A 19,101-nucleotide genomic window follows, 5' to 3' on the forward strand; every position below is an offset into this window, starting at 1 on the left:
AATTCAAAATATTACAAGAATAAATCCGGAGTCATACAAGATTAAAGTCGAAATATTACGAGAATAAAGCCGGAGTTACTTAAGATTAAAGTGAAAATATTATGAGAATAAAGCCGGAGTTACTTAAGATTAAATTCGAAATATTCTGAGAATAAAGCCGGAGTTACACAAGATTCAATTCGAAATATTACGATAATAAAGCCGGAGTCATACAAGATTAAAGTTGAAATATAACGAGAATAAAGCCGGAGTCATACAAGATTAAAGTTGAAATATTACGAGAATAAAGCCGGAGTTACTCAAGATTAAATTCGAAATATTCTGAGAATAAAGCCGGAGTCATACAAGATTAAAGTCGAAATATTACGAGAATAAAGCCGGAGTCATACAAGATTTAATTCGAAAAATTCTGAGAATAAAGCCGGAGTCATACAAGATTAAAGTCGAAATATTACGAGAATAAAGCCGGAGTCATACAAGATTAAAGTTGAAATATTACGAGAATAAAACAGGAGTCATACAAGATTAAAGTCGAAATATTGCGAGAATAAAGCCGGAGTTACTCAAGATTAAATTCGAAATATTCTGAGAATAAAGCCGGAGTTACGCAAGATTGAATTCAAAATCTTACGAGAATAAAGCCGGAGTCATACAAGATTAAATTAGAAATATTACGAAAATAAAGCCGGAGTTACACAAGATTAAAATGAAAATATTATGAAAATAAAGCCGGAGTCATACAAGATTAAATTCGAAATATTACGAAAATAAAGCCGGAGTTACACAAGATTAAAGTGAAAATATTATGAAAATAAAGCCGGAGTTACTCAAGATTAAATTCGAAATATTCTGGATACACAAAAGACTTATCTTAAATCTTGCAAAAGGGGTAAAATAGGTAGGCTTTAATAATTTAAGGCAATGAGTTTACTCACTTTTTTATTTAAAGTCAACCAAATTCTTTTTTGCAGTGCATATATGACAGTGCTGGCTTTTTACTTTTTAAAAAGATTTATATTTTCTCATAATGCCCCATTATATTTTCCCCATTATGCAATATAAGAGCATAACAACTCAAGATAATAGTTTAATAAAAAACTTCACATAATAAAATGCTTACCTTCACTAAAGAGTGGGACTTAACAGATAAAAATAAGCAAGTGAAAATTAGTGTGTTCTTTATTACAAATCCTCATGAAAATAGTGTGATTTTGGCTCATTTTACTTACTGTGTGAATCTGAATCCTCCTTTTGCTCTAAAAAACATGTTTGATTACACACTGTACAGTAAACATGGTTACAAATATTGTCAAAAAGAGTGCATGTTTGATCTGAGCTGAAAGTATTTCATAGTAACTCATTTACAGGAAAGCTGTTTTTAAAATACAATCATTAACCTTCACCGTTTAGCCATTAGAAATAATGCATAACGTCTGATCATTTGGACAGTGTTACTTTGGACTCAGAGCCATCTTGTTTCTCTCCGACTCTCAGCTCATCATTAGCTTAAAATTTAAAACACACAAAATAATAAAATATACTCCAGAAAAAGAAACCCAAATCTGATTTGTGATCAATTTAGACAGAAATCCTGCATCTTACGTAACTGTGTGCAGATGTAGAGCTGTCAACCGAAAATACAATGACTGAAAATCAACACAACAAGAAGTGAAAGCACAGAATGACAAGCAAACTTCTCAGAGCTCTGTATCATATGCAGAAAGTTTATATTACAGAGCTGATATTTAATGTTTGGGACAGTTGGCTTGAGTCACTTTTGAACAGCTGATGAAATAATACAAAGATTCAATCAAAATGTGCAGATCAGGACCACATTAAAAACACACACACACAAACAGCAGCTCTTATTTCAGTAAATATTGTCAAAAATGTCTTTATTTATGTAATGTTTTACCAATTGCATATAAATAAACAGTACATTCACAAAATACACAACAGTATAATAACATCAATAGTAATAATGACAGTAATAATAAATGTTTTTTTAATCTAAAACAAAATCTCTTTAGATCAGTGTTAAGCTTTAAGTTCAGTTTTTTGGAATAAAAACTGAGCATATTAGTTGTGCATATTTTATTGACTATGATGTAAGTATTGCACTGTAAGTCTATATTGTACTATATTTTTTATTTTTTTAATATTGGTAAACTTGTTACAACTTCCTGCCAAGAGACTTCATGTTATGTTGTACATTGTCCTTTTTCTTGTTCACAACATTGTTGTGTTTCTTTTCAAACACATTTAACCCCTCAAATCCCAGAGCAAAATCCTCACAAGTGTCCTCACTACAGAAGGTTGAACACTCAGACAGTGATTAAGTTAATGAGATAGTTAAGTGTCCAATTAAAGGAGGATTGAGAATTATTGATGAGCAACTGTTAAAAACAGAATCACTGAAGAAAAGAACAACACAAATTACAGCTAAAACCTAAGATGAAATCAACTGAGAATAAAACTCTAAATAAAATAATAATTAATAAAAATAAAAAAAATTACACAATAAAAATTTTAATTCTTAAGATCTCAGCAGAGATCATTAAACAACTCCACAAACATCAGGAGCTTCACTTATTACTGACCTTTGACTTTATTTCTGTCACATGAACAAAAGCTCTTAATGACATTTCTGTTGTTCATTTAAAGTCACCATGATGGAGGACAGAGTCTGCTTTAGTTGGGCTCTTCAACTATTTGCTCTGACGCTAGTTTTACTGATATAATTAATTGTGTTAATCACACTATTTGTACGGAAGAAAAAAAAACAACAATAGGTCTGATAAGATTACTTATGATATTGAAACCAACCTTATCTGCTTGTGCACTCATTGAATATCTTGTTAGTTGTAAGTGTGATATGAATATCATATGCAAATAAAACCACTTGACCTACAGTAGCCAGTGAGTTTAACAGATCTAAATGCACCATTCACAATGAGAATGTTTAATCCATGGCAGAACTTGAAAACACACAAACATCAACAATTAGTCTTTAAAACTCAACAATGGTGACAAACAAAAAATGAAATAAAAATCAGCCCAGTACAGTACAAAACACTCTACTGACAAACAACATAAAGGAAAAGAAAGAGATTGTAAGAACTTTACGCTGCATAATATATTCATGCTGCAATGCATGCTGGGATTTTTGTACTATGCTGGCACCCAGCATGCATTGCAGCATGAATGAATTAAGCAGCCTTTTTTTAACAACCATGGTTGAGGTTCATATCTTGATTCTTGATGTCTGTGTCATAATGTGCAGCTATAGATCTCACAGTTTTGTGCATGAAACTAATAAAATGTTAATTTCTTATTAATTCTTTGACAACTGTTTGTTGAACCTTCGTGGAAAGCTGTAACATATCCCAAACAATAACAAATAAAACTATTTTCTATGGCTTAATTTATAAAATACAAAAAATTACATCTGTAACAAATAAGAACACACAGTATATATTCTCATTGCCTTTCTTGCTATTGAGTCTCAAAAACATTATAACTGCCAAAGAAACATTAAGATAGAAAAGTTAAGGATTAAGAGCCCTACTAAAGCAGCCTCTGATCTCCATGACGGTGTCACGATTACCAGCGATCGTATAGATCATACAGACTTTTACTGTTAAAATCACAGACATTTTTTACAGTGTATATACACCTCGCAGTATATGTAAAGGGCAAGTGTATTGTTTGTACATTTATTTATCATAAAATCAAGATAACCTAAATAATAAGAGCAAAAGTTTTGACCTTATTCTTTTACATATCAGCATGTGCAACCACTGGAACCTTAGTGGCATTGAGACGTATTGCCATTCACTTGCATTGGTTTTTAGCCATCAAAAGCGATTATTGTATTCCTTCTTACACAATTGAGGAAGCATTAAGAAAATTCAACATAAAGAGGCAATAACTGATTGATTAACGACTATATCAGTCAGCTAGAGTTGGGAGGGACTTTTTAATTTATATATATATAGTTGAAGTCAGAATTATTAGCCCCCCTGAATTATTAGGTCACCTTTTCCTTTTTTTCCTGATTTCTGTTAAACGGAGAGAAGATTTTGTCACATTTATAATCATAATAGTTTTAATAACTCATCTCTAATAACTAATTTATTTAATCTTTGCCATGATGGCAGTAAATAATATTTGACTAGATATTCTTCAAGACACTTCTATACAGCTTAAAGTGACATTTAAAGGCTTCACTAGGTTAATTAGGGTAACTAGGCAGGTTAGGGTTATTGGGCAAGTTACTGTATAACGATGGTTTGTTCTGTAGACTATTAGGAAAAAATAGCTTAAAAAGGCTAATAATATTGATCTTAAGATGGTGATTAATAAATTAAAAACTGCTTTTATTCTAGCCGAAATAAAACAAACAAGACTTTCTCCAGAAGAAAAAATATTATCAAACATACTGTGAAAGTTTTCTTGCTCTGTTAAACATAATTTGGGAAATATTTAAAAAGAAAAAAACAACTCAAAGAGGGGCAAATAATTCTCTTCAACTGTATATAAATATATATTAGGGCTGTCAAATGATTAAAAAAAATTTACGTAATTAATCACACCTTTTTTGTAATTAATCATGATTAATCACAAAAGCTGTACTTATTACAGAAATAAAAAACAGGCACAGAGAGAGAGAGAGAGAGAGAGAGAGAGAGAGACAGACAATAGCCCCTTTCACACAGTGATACCGGTAAATATCTGGAAAATTTCCGGAACGACTTTACCGGTATATTGAAAAAAGCGCTGTTCACACAGGTGAGGACGTTACGGAAATTTTCCGGAAAAGAGCATTCACACATCCATTCCAAAATACCGGTAAATTCTGACATCATTCACCACAAATGAGCTTTAAACGGCTGCGCTTGTATTTGTAAACATTTAACTATATTACAAACTCTGTGGATGATCATTATTGTGAACAACTTTCGCAGGATCACTTTCGCATGTCGAGATGTTCATAATATGTGCGTGTGCTGGCGCTCACAGGCACACGCAAAGCTTGAAGGTAAACAAACAACGGCTTATCATAAGCATCTCATCGATGATTATTTACACAGTTGGCATTAAGAAGAACATATAAATGTGATCTGACTAACTTCTAGCAGCTAAATGTGTCTGGAAAAATATTCAAAGGCTTTTATCCTCACAAACCGCGCGGACGTAAATGCGTCTGACTGTTGTGATTGGCTAAAGCAGACGTCTCACGTCAGCACGTTCTAGACGTGCACGCGCTTATTACGGCAATCTTCCTTCTGCATTCACACAGCGCAGCATTCCGGCAAATTACCGGTAATGTTACAACTTCTCTTTCCGGAAAATAGCCAGAACGAATTTACCGGTATTTTCAAAAAGGACCTGTTCACACATACAACCTTTCCGGAAAATTGCCGGCAATTTTCCGGAAAGGTCTGTATGTGTGAAAGGGGCTAATGCGCGCAGTAGAGGGCACCCAATGAACGACTCCCTTCAGACTCATCATCACGCACAATTGCGTTCATCTAATTTGGTTAAACTAAGCGTTCTAAAGTCTGGCTGTATTTTACAAGCAAAGAGTCCAGCAACGTGAAGCAGACGCTTTACAAAAGTTACGTGTAAGTGAGGAAACGCGTCAAACTTATGGAATGTGAGGGCTCATGGAAGTAGCTTAAAAGCAGAGAATAGGGCTGTCTTCGACAGCTTGCGACTTTATCTGCCACTTTAACTATAATACATTCACATGGATACCAATACTCCGCTTTTATGATTAAGATAATACTGATCAAGAGTCAACCAAGTAAGCAGTGATTTTTTGATTACCTTTAAAGGACCATGCGAGTCCCGAAATGTGGAGGTTTTTCTTTCTGTTCGCCATGCAGTATCAAATTCCATTAAACATCCTGAATGAAAATATGCTGAATGAGAGTGAACTGCTGAACTGCACTTAAAGTCTAAATACTACAAATGAAACTTTCATTCTAAAAGCATGTCCTGGTCTTATCCAAATTTCTTTGCATGTTAAACACGCACAGGGCTGGAGAAAACTGAACTGGCGCTCTAAGTAAATGGCAATCATGACGCCCTCAACCCGAAAGTGACCGGTTCGTGGATGAAAGTATAGACAATGAGGGAGGGGTGGCTGTAGCGGATGAAAGTGAAGACTGGGGGGTTCGTTCACTATTCTGCTGCCAAAGGCAGCCACCTACATATATTCACACACACACACACACACACACACACACACACACACACACACACACACACACACACACACACACACACACACATCTATATGTATATTCATATTATTATTATTCTATATATATATTTTTTATAAAAAAAAATTAAAACAAGTGCTCATAGAAAAGAGTTTTCCGTTCCCCTTTAAAGGATACCAACAGTACATGTGGAAATGGGAAGATCGTTCCACGACACAAAGCAGTCAACCATTATAAGGGTTGCAGGGCCGTCATAAAACTCTTCAAGTTTATATAAGATGATGAATCCATTAATCAGTTGTTCTCAGCCTTTCTGGAAATCCGACAACTCACTTCCTTCTAGAGTTCTGAATTAAAATCGTTTGGAGACTCCAGACACTAATGAAAAAGACAGAAAGACAAGTGCATTGGGTTTTAGGTGTAATATCTTTTTTAAGAATTATCAGTTATATTAGCAGGGTTGGGGTTCATTAACTCAAACAATGTTACAGATTTTGTGGGCAATCTCATCAACCACCACCAGTGTGCAGCATCTACCTGGATGATGCAATGGCAGACATTTTTGTGCTGTACATTTTTAGTGCAGTATCTGTACTTTTACTCCACTATTTTCTTTCAACCTGCAGTCACTACTTTTTTTCTTGTCTATCGCCTCATAATGAACTCATGACATGGGCGTATTATAATTGCGTAAACTGTTTGGAAGCAATAAAAGTGTCCAAGAAGAAGAGTCCACAATCTTTACATGCAACGACCACAGGTTTAGATCACGGGTGTCAAACTCATTTTACGTACGTTTGACAACCCTGCTTTAAAAGCATGTCACTGATGAGAAAATGACGATGTTTACTGTATGATGACCGAAATGACGTTAAACTCCGAGCAGGCACAAGACATCAACATGACGTCAAATTGATGAAGAAATAAAAATCGGATTGACATCAGAACTCAACTTCAGTCTGACATAATGTCCAAAGAAAAATCAACCAAATATCAACGTCTAATGGTGTTACAGCTTGACGTTGTGTGGACGTTACCACTATGACGTCTATCAGATGTTGGATTTTGGTTGCCATACCTGATGAATAAATGTCAGTATCTGACGTCAATATGACTTTGGTTTAAGATGTTGGCTCAACGTTGAATTTTGGTCACTTTCCAACAACCTAAAATCAACCAAATATCAACGTCATTAGACGTTGCAATTATGTTGTTGTGTGCCTGCTGGGCAATAACTAAATGCATTACAGAATGTTGTTTACACACATGCACAAATAAACATTTGCATCAGCTTTTACAGCGTAATACTCACTACTCACTACTCTTGAGAACATTAAAAAGGTCTACTTTTTACTGACACTTTGAGTAATATTTACAACAGATACCTTTACTCTACTTGCACTACATTTTGAGGCAAGTAATGGTACTTTTACTTGAGTCAGATTTTTCAGTACTCTTTCCACCACTGCTGCCAGTATAGTGTTCCCTTCACTATACTGGGGCATTAGGACTCACACAGACTACAAGTTTAGCACCCCCTGCTGGCCTCACTAATACCACTTCCAACAGCAACCTAGTATTCCCATGTGATCTCCCATACAAGTATTCAGCCCTGCCTAAGCCTAGTTCACACTACATGACTTGATTTTGTCTTTAAATCACTGGAACACTGTATGTTGGAACTAAACTCTGCAGGGCTGCAGCCCTCCAAGAACTGAGTTTGACACTCCTGCAATAATGGGTCTACTGGGTGTACCTGGTTTTAGTTTAATGGTACTGTAATGATGTGAAAACAACATTCATCTTATTTCTGTTTTCTTATTTCTATTTGGGTGGAATGGCCTTAGAAATGAAAGCTAAGTTGGGTGTATCCTTTGAATAATGCTGTCATGATGCTGTCATCACATTAAATGAAATGTGCATTTAAGAAAAAATTCTTACTGTTGGGGGGCTCTTCTTTACTGTTACACCTTTTTCTTCCAAACAGTTCTTGCTCTCTTGTGTCCAGTTCTCTCTTTCTTGTGTCCAGTTCTCTCTCTCTAATGTCCAGGTTTCTCTCTCTTGTGTCCAGTTCTCTCTCTCTAATGTCCAGGTTTCTCTCTCTTGTGTCCAGTTCTCTCTCTCTAATGTCCAGGTTTCTCTTTCTTGTGTCCAGTTCTCTCTCTCTAATGTCCAGGTTTCTCTCTCTTGTGTCCAGTTCTCTCTCTCTGTCACGTATAAAAGAATGTTCAGGTGAATCCAAGTGCAAGTTAACAAAAATAATATTTATTGACACAGTCAAACAAAAAGCAAGGAATGAATGTAGTGCTAGTGCTAGGAGAGATCGGGCAGGAATCAGGCAGGAAACAGAGTCCAGAAAACACACAATAAAATCCTAAGATCCTAACCACAGACAGAATAACACACAATAAGCACACGTAACGAACTGACAAAGACACACAGAAAACGTGGCCCATATATAGGCCCGAATATGAGCCTCAGCTGGTGGGCTCATCAAGCCAGCTGAGTGCCGTCATCACACGTGATCAAAACAGATACACCTGGAGAACAAAAACAAACCAACATGATCAAACAGACACTCCGGAAGAGCGCACAAACCTGCAACCATGACATTACCCCTCTCTCAAGAGCACCTCCTGGTGCTCCCAGAAGCGCTTACCTGGCGATTGTAATCATCGATAAGAGAGTGATCCAATATGTCCAATATGCACCCAAGTTCTCTCCTCCGCACCGTAACCTTCCCAGTCCACCAAGTACTGAAATCCTCGCCCCCTCCGTCTCGAGTCCAGAATGCGCTTAACCGAATAAATGGTCTCCCCATCTACGAGACGGCGGGGGGTGGGGGACCGGAGTGGGCGGGTTAATCGCCGTATGAAAAACGGGCTTTAATTTAGAAACATGAAACACGGGATGTATTCTCCTGTACGCTGGAGGAAGTTTAAGGCGGACTGCCACCGGACTAATGATCTTGATGACAGTGAATGGGCCAATAAATTTAGGTGCAAGTTTATTACATACGGAACGCAAGGGAATATTCTTAGTTGAAAGCCACACTTTTTGACCGACGACGTAAACTGGAGGCTTCGACCGGTGGCGATCGGCTTTAGCCTTGGTGTGCGCACCCACTTGGAGGAGGGTCTGTCTGGCCCTGCTCCAAGTGCGTCGACACCTCTGGACAAAGGCGTGGGCGGAGGGGACCGCGACTTCAGATTCCAGACTGGGAAAAGCTGGTGGCTGGTAACCTAAGCTACACTGAAACGGAGAAAGGCCCGTAGCCGACACTGGTAATGTATTGTCTGCGTACTCCACCCATGGGAGCTGCTGACTCCAAGAGGAGGGATTCTGGGAAACCAAACAACGTAACATGCGCTCGAGATCTTGGTTGGCCCTTTCTGTTTGTCCATTACTCTGAGGATGAAAACCAGAAGAAAGACTTACAGTCGCTCCCAATAAATGACAAAATTCTCTCCAAAATTTAGAGACAAACTGAGGCCCCCTGTCAGAAACCACATCCGTCGGGAGGCCATGAATGCGAAAGACGTGATTAATGACATCATCCGCTGTCTCTCTGGCTGAGGGTAATTTGGGCAGAGGAATAAAATGAGTAGCCTTCGAGAACCGGTCCACAACGGTCAAAATAGCCATATTGCCACCAGATGGCGGGAGACCTGTGACAAAATCTAGCGAAATGTGCGACCAGGGTCTCGAAGGCACTGACAGCGGCTGAAGGAGTCCAGCAGGAGGGCGATTAGAAGTCTTAGAAACAGCACAAACAGAACAGGCCAAAACAAACTCGCGTATGTCCCGTGCCATAGCTGGCCACCAGAATTGCTGTTTAACTAAAAATAATGTACGACTCACCCCTGGATGACAAGCCACTTTGGAGGAATGTCCCCACCGAATGACGTCAGACCGAATCCCCTCCGGCACATCAATCGACTAGATGGGCATCCGACCGGGGGCGTTACCCCGTCCAGGGCTGTGCGAACCCTGCTCTCGATCTCCCATGTCACTGCAGAAATACAAATCCTCTGGGGAATGATGGGCTCAAGAGACGTATTGCGCTCGGGAGAATCAAAAAGACGAGATAACGCGTCGGGTTTGATGTTTTTGGAACCCAGCCGGTAAGAGATGGTAAAGTCGAAACGTCCGAAAAATAATGCCCACCGAGCCTGCCTGGAGCTGAGTCGTTTGGCGGACCTGATGTATTCGAGGTTCTTATAATCGGTCCAAACGATAAAGGCAACTCCCTATTACCAATGTCGTAGTTTCGTTCTGCAGGAGATAATCGGTGATAGAAAAACGCGCACGGATGAATTCTGTTATCCGAGGCGGCGCGCTGGAACAGGATAGCGCCCACCCCCACCTCTGACACGTCAACCTCCACCACAAACTGCCGGGAGGGATCAGGTGTCACTAAAATGGGAGCTGAAACAAAGCGGCTCTTCAGTTTGGAGAATGCAGCCTGTGCTGCACTCGACCACCTGAAGGGAGTTTTGGAGGAGATTAAGGACATCAGAGGGGCGGCGAGCTGGCTGAAATTGCGAATAAAACGCCGGTAAAAATTGGCGAAGCCCAGAAATCTCTCCAGGGCCTTACGAGACTCCGGAATTGGCCAATTTACCACAGCCTGAACCTTCTCTGGATCCATGCGCACCCCCTCGACTGACACAATGTGTCCTAGAAAGGGAACAGACTGTGCATGGAACACGCATTTCTCCGCCTTGACAAAAAGCCCATTCTCTAGCAGCCGCTGAAGCACTCGCCTGACGTGCTGCACATGTTCCTGGAGAGAACGAGAAAAAATCAGAATGTCATCCAGGTAGACATAAATAAACTGATCTATCATGTCTCGCAACACGTCATTTACGAGAGCTTGGAAAACCGCAGGAGCATTAGAAAGCCTGAACGGAAGAACACAATATTCAAAATGCCCCCTAGGGGTAAGGAACGCGGTTTTCCACTCATGGCCCTGCTTCATGCGAACCAAATGATATGCGTTACGGAGATCTAATTTCGTGAAAAACGAAGCCCCCTGCAGACGCTCGAACACTGAAGACATCAGCGGCAGAGGATACGTATTCTTCACCGTGATGCTGTTCAGCCCTCGATAGTCAATGCAGGGTCTAAGAGACCCATCCTTCTTTTTCACGGAAAAGAACCCCGCCCCCGCCGGAGAAGAAGAGGGCCGTATGATCTTGGCCACTAGAGAATCAGAAATATATTTCCCCATGGCCTCCCTCTCAGGAATAGAAAGAGAGTATAACTTGCCTTTGACAGGTCCATGCGCTCCTCCTGAAACACAGAACAAGAAACAGCAAAACGAGCAGACGAAAGACAAGACTGATGACAATTCTCACTCCACGAAAATATAATATTAAGACCCCAGTTAATATGAGGCTTATGGAGAATCAACCAAGGATGATCTAAAACCACCGGTGTGTTGGAACAGTCTGTTAAAAAAATTGAAATGTTTTCAACATGATTTCCAGACGTGATCAGTTTTATAAGTTTAGTAGAGTGAGTGATAGTGGGAAGGCAAAGTCCGCTGAGTGCGCGTACTGCAATGGGTTGTGCCAGAGCTATAACCGGAAGTTTAAAACTAAAAGCATAACTGGAGTCTATGAAATTTCCCTCTGCCCCTGAATCGACAAGGGCGTGGGTGTTCTGGCTTCCGGAACCCCATGTTATGGTGACAGGTAGTAATGTGGCCGCCGCAGAAGATTTGTCCAAACTGATTTTACCCATCAGTAACCTCTTACCTACTGATGGGTGTTGTCTTTTACGGGACAGGAAGCCACCCGATCCTGGAGCCGATCCGAAAGCCCATGTAGAAACATGTCCCATTGAGCCTCCGCGTTTCAGCTGCTTTCAGCAGCCAACGTGCGGAACTCGATAGAATAGTCCGCCACGCTCCGATTCCCCTGGCGGAGCTCAGCAAGGACTCGGGCGGCCTCTCTCCCAGAGACCTTTTTGAGTTCTTTGGAGAAAAGATCGAAGGTTGAACAACATGGTAGCTTTTTCTACCATGCTGTGGTACCCCATTGGGCTGCTCTTCCAGACAAGAGGGTGATTACGAACGCCACCTTGGACTGCTCAGACGAAAACAAGGATGGCTGCAGGGTGATGTACAGGGAGCATTTGGCCAGGAAGGACCGACACAAGTGAGGCTTTCCAGCAGAGCAGGTCGGAGGAGGAAGGCGAGGCTTAGCAGAGCGGCTAGCGTTAGCAATCACTGGCGCAGGCATCACCTCCGGGGCTGGTGAAGGATCCGCTTGAGCTGCTCCAGAAACCAGCTGTTGTACCTTAGTAGTCAGCAGTGAAACCTGACCAACCAGGGCCTGGATAGCCTGTGCTGTGGTGGCCAACGCTTCATCCTGGCAATCGATCCGGGCATGGCTGGTTGTGAGGAACTCAGAAATCTGTGATGCACTCGCTGGATCCATGGTGAAGGTCAGTTCGTTTTGTCACGTATAAAAGAATGTTCAGGTGAATCCAAGTGCAAGTTAACAAAAATAATATTTATTGACACAGTCAAACAAAAAGCAAGGAATGAATGTAGCGCTAGTGCTAGGAGAGATCGGGCAGGAATCAGGCAGGAAATAGGGTCCAGAAAACAGTCCTAAGATCCTAACCACAGACAGAATAACACACAATAAGCACACATAACGAACTGACAAAGACACACAGAAAACATGGCCCATATATAGGCCCGAATATGAGCCTCAGCTGGCGGGCTCATCAAGCCAGCTGAATGCCGTCATCACACGTGATCAAAACAGATACACCTGGAGAACAAAAACAAACCAACATGATTAAACAGACACTCCGGAAGAGCGCACAAACCTGCTACAAGGACACTTTCTTCTTTCCCGTTCTTCTACTTTCCTTTGCTCTTCTGTAGGTTCACTCTGAGAAAAGAAATAATTTTTTCAGATAAATTTTTGGAAGTGTTTTTATACTTTCTTCTGATAGATTATTTCACATTTACATTGATTCATTTTTTAAAAATCATGCTTTTACCCAATGTAAAAATTTCCTCTGTTTGTAGGTTTGAGAACATTTTTTTACTGATCCTGTGCCTGCCCTTACAAGCAGTATACTGTTCTTCAAGTTCATTTTTATGAAGTATACTTAGTCAAAGTAATGTAGAAGTTTATTTCAAGAATACTTCACGTAGTAACATCTATTTATTTGTAATATACTTGTAAGTATACTGAATACCCCTTGGGACTAAATTGGCGAACTTATGCTGTAGTAGAAAATAAAGTAAACTTTAAATGTACTTTAGGTGTAACATAGACCAATTTAAGTGCAATACAATGAGGATTTTCATTTGTACTGCAAGCGAACCCATAAGTGTACTAGTGACATGTACATAGTAGCAATTTTGTAATACTCAAGATAAATGACACACACACACACACACACACACACACACACACACACACACACACACACACACACACACACACACACACACACACACAGCAAATTGGACTACTTTTTTAAATAAAATAAAAAACTATCATAAGACTTGATTTACATAAATTCACACTTCAAATTAAAGGTACATTAAATATTTACAAATATTTCTTGTCTTTAAACTACACTAGCATGAAGCATCTGCCAAACAAATTGTCTAAAGCTGAATTAGATATATCATAATAAAACAACTGTTGTGTCATGTGAATTACTAACGAAGATCATTCTTATGACTATTGTACCATATAAATATATCAAACTGTATGAAGTTTAAAATAGATTAACCATTCCATGTGACTCACCTGCGATGCCCCCATATTTTTTTACCTGCAAAATAAAAAACAGTGACAGCTCAATGTTTTTGGATGGCATTTTAATTGTCAATTTACTTTAAAAATTAATGATAATAAAATACCAAACAAACCAGATACAAACAAAACAGTGCATTTAAATAATTACAGTTATTTTTTTTTTCTGAATAGAGTATATGCACATAAACTTTTAATTTTCAGTAAGCAAGTTTAAGGGGGCAGCACGGTGACTCAATGGTTAGCACTGTGGCCTCACAGCAAGAAGGTCGCTGGTTTGAGTCCTGGCTGGGCCAGTTGTTATTTCTGTGTGGAGTTTGCATGTTCTCCCCGTGTTGGTGTGGGTTTCCTCTGGGTGCTCCAGTTTCCCCCACAGTCCAAACACATTTGCTAGGTGAATTGGATAAGTAAATTGCTTGTTGTGTATGTGTGTATGTCCTGGTCCTCCAGGTTGGGGGTTGAGTGTTGGGCTATTGACCCACCTAATAAAAATGAGATGTTAGCAACACCAACATGGTGCAGCTAAATATCAATTTTGATGAAAACTGCCCTGGGAGTAAGTAAGCCAGCTCAAACACTTCTGTTAAACTGTCATCCTATTATAAAATAGCTGTGTTTAAGATCTAATTTTATTAAAAATCAGAGATCTTCACTGCCTGATTGATATACGATATAAAGTGGGTATCAGATCAGACAAAACACACTGCATTAAATTGCATTGTTTTGCACCATGTCTATAAAATATGCTAATTTATTTTACCACTGTACTATTAGTATTTAAGATGGATTTATTGGATTTTTATGACAGTTAACAAACAAAAGTAAAAAAGACAATAAGAGTTAAAATAGAAACAATTATATAACAGTACAAAATTGATTAAAAGTATAAAAATAAACCACACTTCACCCTCATATTGTGCGATACACAGTATATGATGTGCATAAACAATACATGATATGCATTCATTTTTCAAATTAAGCATATAAACAGGTCGGTACCAGAAGTTGAGGTTGACAGCATGGTGTATTAAGTAAAATAAACAAAGATTTAAAAAAAAAGAAAAGAAATAAAAAAAATAAAAGCGAGAGAAAAGGGAAAATATATTAAACTAATAGGCTGGGGGGTGGCACGTTCTTTAAACTTGTGGTTTTGGTCTAGAAAGAGTTGCATGCAGCACTAATACTTATCTGAGAGGCACAGATCAAAACAAAAATGCAAGATTGGCAACCATTCACTCCACAGTAATTGCCTCAAGTCTCAGAGATGTGACATGCTTGAAGAATGGCAACCAAATATTAGAAAATTTGACCACTGAACCTCGAATATTATGTTTAATTTTTTCTAAGGCATCTTTAAGCCACTGAGTATGGGATGGGGCTTGAGAAGACTTGCACTGCAACAAAATGCAGTGCCTAGCTAATAATGACAGAAAAGCTATTAATTCAAAAAATAAAATGGTAACTCACAGTCTGAGGGAAGAATTCCAAACAGGCCAATTACGGAGAACGATCAATATAAATAGGCGTATTTGCTGAAAATTAATCTAAAGCAGACTCCCAAAAAGGAAACAAGAGGGTGGTATAGCAGGGAAACCTGGAAAGCATTTACGGACAAAATCCCGTATTTGAAAATATCTGAAAAGTTGTGACTTTTTTGTGTCTTTGATAGAAACAATTTCACATTTCACCCATATAACAAAAGCCCTATCATTAAGTGAGGGAGGAAAAAGAGGGTTAGAGTGGACAGGGCATAGAAGAGGTGTGATCTGTAAATTGAAGTGACGTCTGAGCTGAACCCAGATCTTAAGACAATTTTTAACCATAATATTTTTAGACTACTGTAATGGTGAGAACGACATGGGTAGGCACAAAAGAGAAGTGAGTGAGGGAGTGCCACAAGAAGCCTCCTCAATCCTACACCAAGCAGGAGGTTCAGCATTAGAAAGGCACCAGAATAGCATGTTTCGGATATTTGCAGACCAGTAATAAAACTGAAAATCTGGTAATGCTAATCTATTATTGGTGGAGGGGGGGGGGTGGGGGGGGGGGTGGGTGGGTGGGGTTGGTTGTTGTTGCGCGCGTTCTGAAGAGCGGTGTTGTCGCGCGCCTACTGAAGGGCGGGACCGAGGGTGTGCCGCGTCGCGGGGGCACTTTTGATCATTTTGGAAGGGCACTTTCTATCCAAGACTAAAAAGGGCATGTGCAATGCACAGGTTGAGCCCTATGTGTGCACGTGCCTGAAAGGAATCATATTACGCATTAACATTTCAGCACAAGTTAATCTGTGGCTAAAAAACACTCGCTGTGCATATACCCCATTCTTGAAATTATCACTCATTTTGTCAAACCTTTAAAGATAAATACAAATCTTCAAACCAACAGTAGCCTATATGGTTTAAATGAAAAAAAGTCAATTCTGTATTGCAATAACATTCAGCATCGAACCTCTATAACGGCAGTCTGTAACATTACAGTAACATACACTTTAAAGATCAAAGTAATCATAAATAAGAAACATATCATTGTCCACTCATGCAACTGTAAATTCAGTCAACCAGAAACTGATTCTGCCACAAGATTTTATACAGTGAGTATGAAAAGTATTCAGACCCTCTGAATTTTTTTTACTCTTTGTTATATTGCAGCCATTTGCTAAAATCATGTTTTTCCCCCTTAATGTAGACAACAGCACCCCATACTAACAGAAAAACACTAAGCAAAACGCTAAGTTTTGTATACCTGTTAAAATAACCTATTTGCTGCTTTTACAGTCTTTGTGATATTACATCAGGATAAAAGCTTCAACAGTTATTGTCGTTATAGTACAAAATACACATATTACGATTTTTTTACTCAGAAAATGGTTTAATAAAAAACTTCACATAATAAAATGCTTACCTTTACTTAGGAGTAAGACTAAACAGAAGAAAATAATATCAAAGAAAAAGTTAGTGTTCTGTATTACAAATCCTCATGAAAATAGTGTGATTTTGGCTCATTTTACTTACTGTGTGAATCCGAATCCTCACTTTGCGCTAAAAAACAACACACATGTAATCACATGCTGTACAGTAAACATGGTTACAAATATTGTCAAAAAGAGTGCATGTTTGATCTGAGCTGAAAGTATTTCATAGTAACTCATTTACAGGAAAGCTGTTTTTAAAATACAATCATTAACCTTCACTGTTTAGCCATTAGAAATAATGCATAACGTCTGATCATTTAGACAGTGTTACTTTGGACTCAGAGCCATCTTGTTTCTCTCCGACTCTCAGCTCATCATTAGCTTAAAATTTAAAACACACAAAATAATAAAATATACTCCAGAAAAAGAAACCCAAATCTGATTTGTGATTAATTTAGACAGAAATCCTGCATCTTACGTAACTGTGTGCAGATGTAGAGCTGTCAACCGAAAATACAATGACTGAAAATCAACACAACAAGAAGTGAAAGCACAGAATGACACAAACTTCTCAGAGCTCTGTATCATATGCAGAAAGTTTATATTACAGAGCTGATATTTAATGTTTGGGACAGTTGGCTTGAGTCACTTTTGAACAGCTGATGAAATAATACAAAGATTCAATCAAAATGTGCAGATCAGGAACACATTAAAAACACACACACACGCATGCACGCACGCACACGCACGCACACGCACACACACGCACACGCACACGCACACGCACACGCACACGCACACACACACACAAACAGCAGGTCTTATTTTAGTAAACATTGTCAAAAATGTCTTTCACAACATGTGTACAAATGTACATTCACAAAATACACAACAGTATAATAACATCAATAGTAATAATGACAGTAATAATAAATGTTTTTTAATCTAAAACAAAATCTCTTCAGATCAGTGTTAAGCTTTAGGGTCAGTTTTTTTTTTGGAATAAAAACTGAGCATATTAGAGAGAGTAACACTTAAAATAATAGTTAAATCAAATAATAATTTAAAACTGTCCTTAATGTTTGGCCTAAAGAAAATCAAATATGTAACCACTGATTTGATATCATTGTATTGACTATGATGCAAGTATTGCACTGTAAGTCTAAATTGTACTATATGTTTTATTTTTTTAATATTGGTAAACTTGTTACAACTTCCTGCCCAGAAACTACATGTCTATTGTACATTGTCCTTGTCCTTGTATAAATAAAATAAATAAATAAAAGAAAAATTCTAATAAAAGAAAAATTCTTTCTATTTATTAAATTACCATTTAATTTGTGTTTTTTTATTATATATATATATATATATATATATATATATATATATATATATATATATATATATATATATATATATATATATATATATATATATATATATATATATATGCTATATTGATGAGAGCATGCCTGAGAAGCCACAGCTGTATCCCTTCTACAATTTACCTTTGGAGCTTTTAAGATGGGATACGAGATATGTTTTCTCGTTTGTCAAAAATGTCAGACCAATCAGAAGCATCATGTCACCGACTCGGTCCCAGTCATTCCCCACACTGGCCAGCGGAGGTCATCATCACCGGACTTCTAACATTACGTCATACCCAAAGACTGATTGCCACTCAAACATGCAGCACATCTCCTGATTACCACGCACTCACATTTAAGCAGCACACACACTCACCTCAGTGCAAAGTCTTGTTCTGCCCCTGCAAACACTACTGAGCGTTCTATTCCTTGCCTGCTTTCCCTGTTGCCAACCCGGACTGATTATTGACCTTGTCTTGCCTGTCTCGTACCCAGCCTCATTTGTATCTGTATTTGTATTTGTTGAGGGGGGAAAAGTATTTGTATTTGTATTCGAGTAAAAATTTATATTTTTTCTATTACACTTTTAATTTACGTTATAGTGAAAGTATTGTTTAATTATACCCATTATATAAATTATAGACATGCAACTATGGTTGTTGTTTTTGAACATGTGACAAGAAATGTCATTGAAAAGAAAATAACATAGAAGCCATTATCTCATCCATGGTTAAACCAACAACTAATAAAATACAATTGTGAATATTATGAACCCCACCACCACCGTTCTTGTTGAAGGACAC

The 19,101-nt window shown here is 38.3% G+C and overlaps 2 protein-coding genes and 1 long non-coding RNA gene across 4 annotated transcripts in view; 1 reads left to right on the forward strand and 2 right to left on the reverse strand.

Annotated features, from left to right (window-relative positions):
* The window catches only part of cert1b (ceramide transporter 1b), a 422,369-nt gene that overhangs the window by 239,835 nt on the left and 163,433 nt on the right, over window positions 1-19,101 (reverse strand). The gene's annotated exons all lie outside the window — the stretch shown is intronic.
* LOC141379946 (uncharacterized) overlaps window positions 1-19,101 on the forward strand; it is a 156,308-nt gene that overhangs the window by 126,977 nt on the left and 10,230 nt on the right. The gene's annotated exons all lie outside the window — the stretch shown is intronic.
* LOC103909401 (uncharacterized) lies at window positions 6,324-17,140 on the reverse strand. Its single transcript, XM_068215954.2, has 6 exons — window positions 17,032-17,140; window positions 16,922-16,939; window positions 14,018-14,042; window positions 13,077-13,141; window positions 8,172-8,437; window positions 6,324-6,608 (listed from the first exon to the last, which is right to left on the reverse strand). Exons 3-6 carry the CDS (start codon window positions 14,030-14,032, stop codon window positions 6,583-6,585), a joined length of 372 nt encoding a protein of 123 aa, XP_068072055.1. The 5' UTR covers window positions 14,033-14,042; window positions 16,922-16,939; window positions 17,032-17,140; the 3' UTR covers window positions 6,324-6,582.

Source organism: Danio rerio, chromosome 21, assembly GCF_049306965.1.
Source record: "Danio rerio strain Tuebingen ecotype United States chromosome 21, GRCz12tu, whole genome shotgun sequence".
Lineage (NCBI taxonomy): Eukaryota > Metazoa > Chordata > Actinopteri > Cypriniformes > Danionidae > Danio > Danio rerio.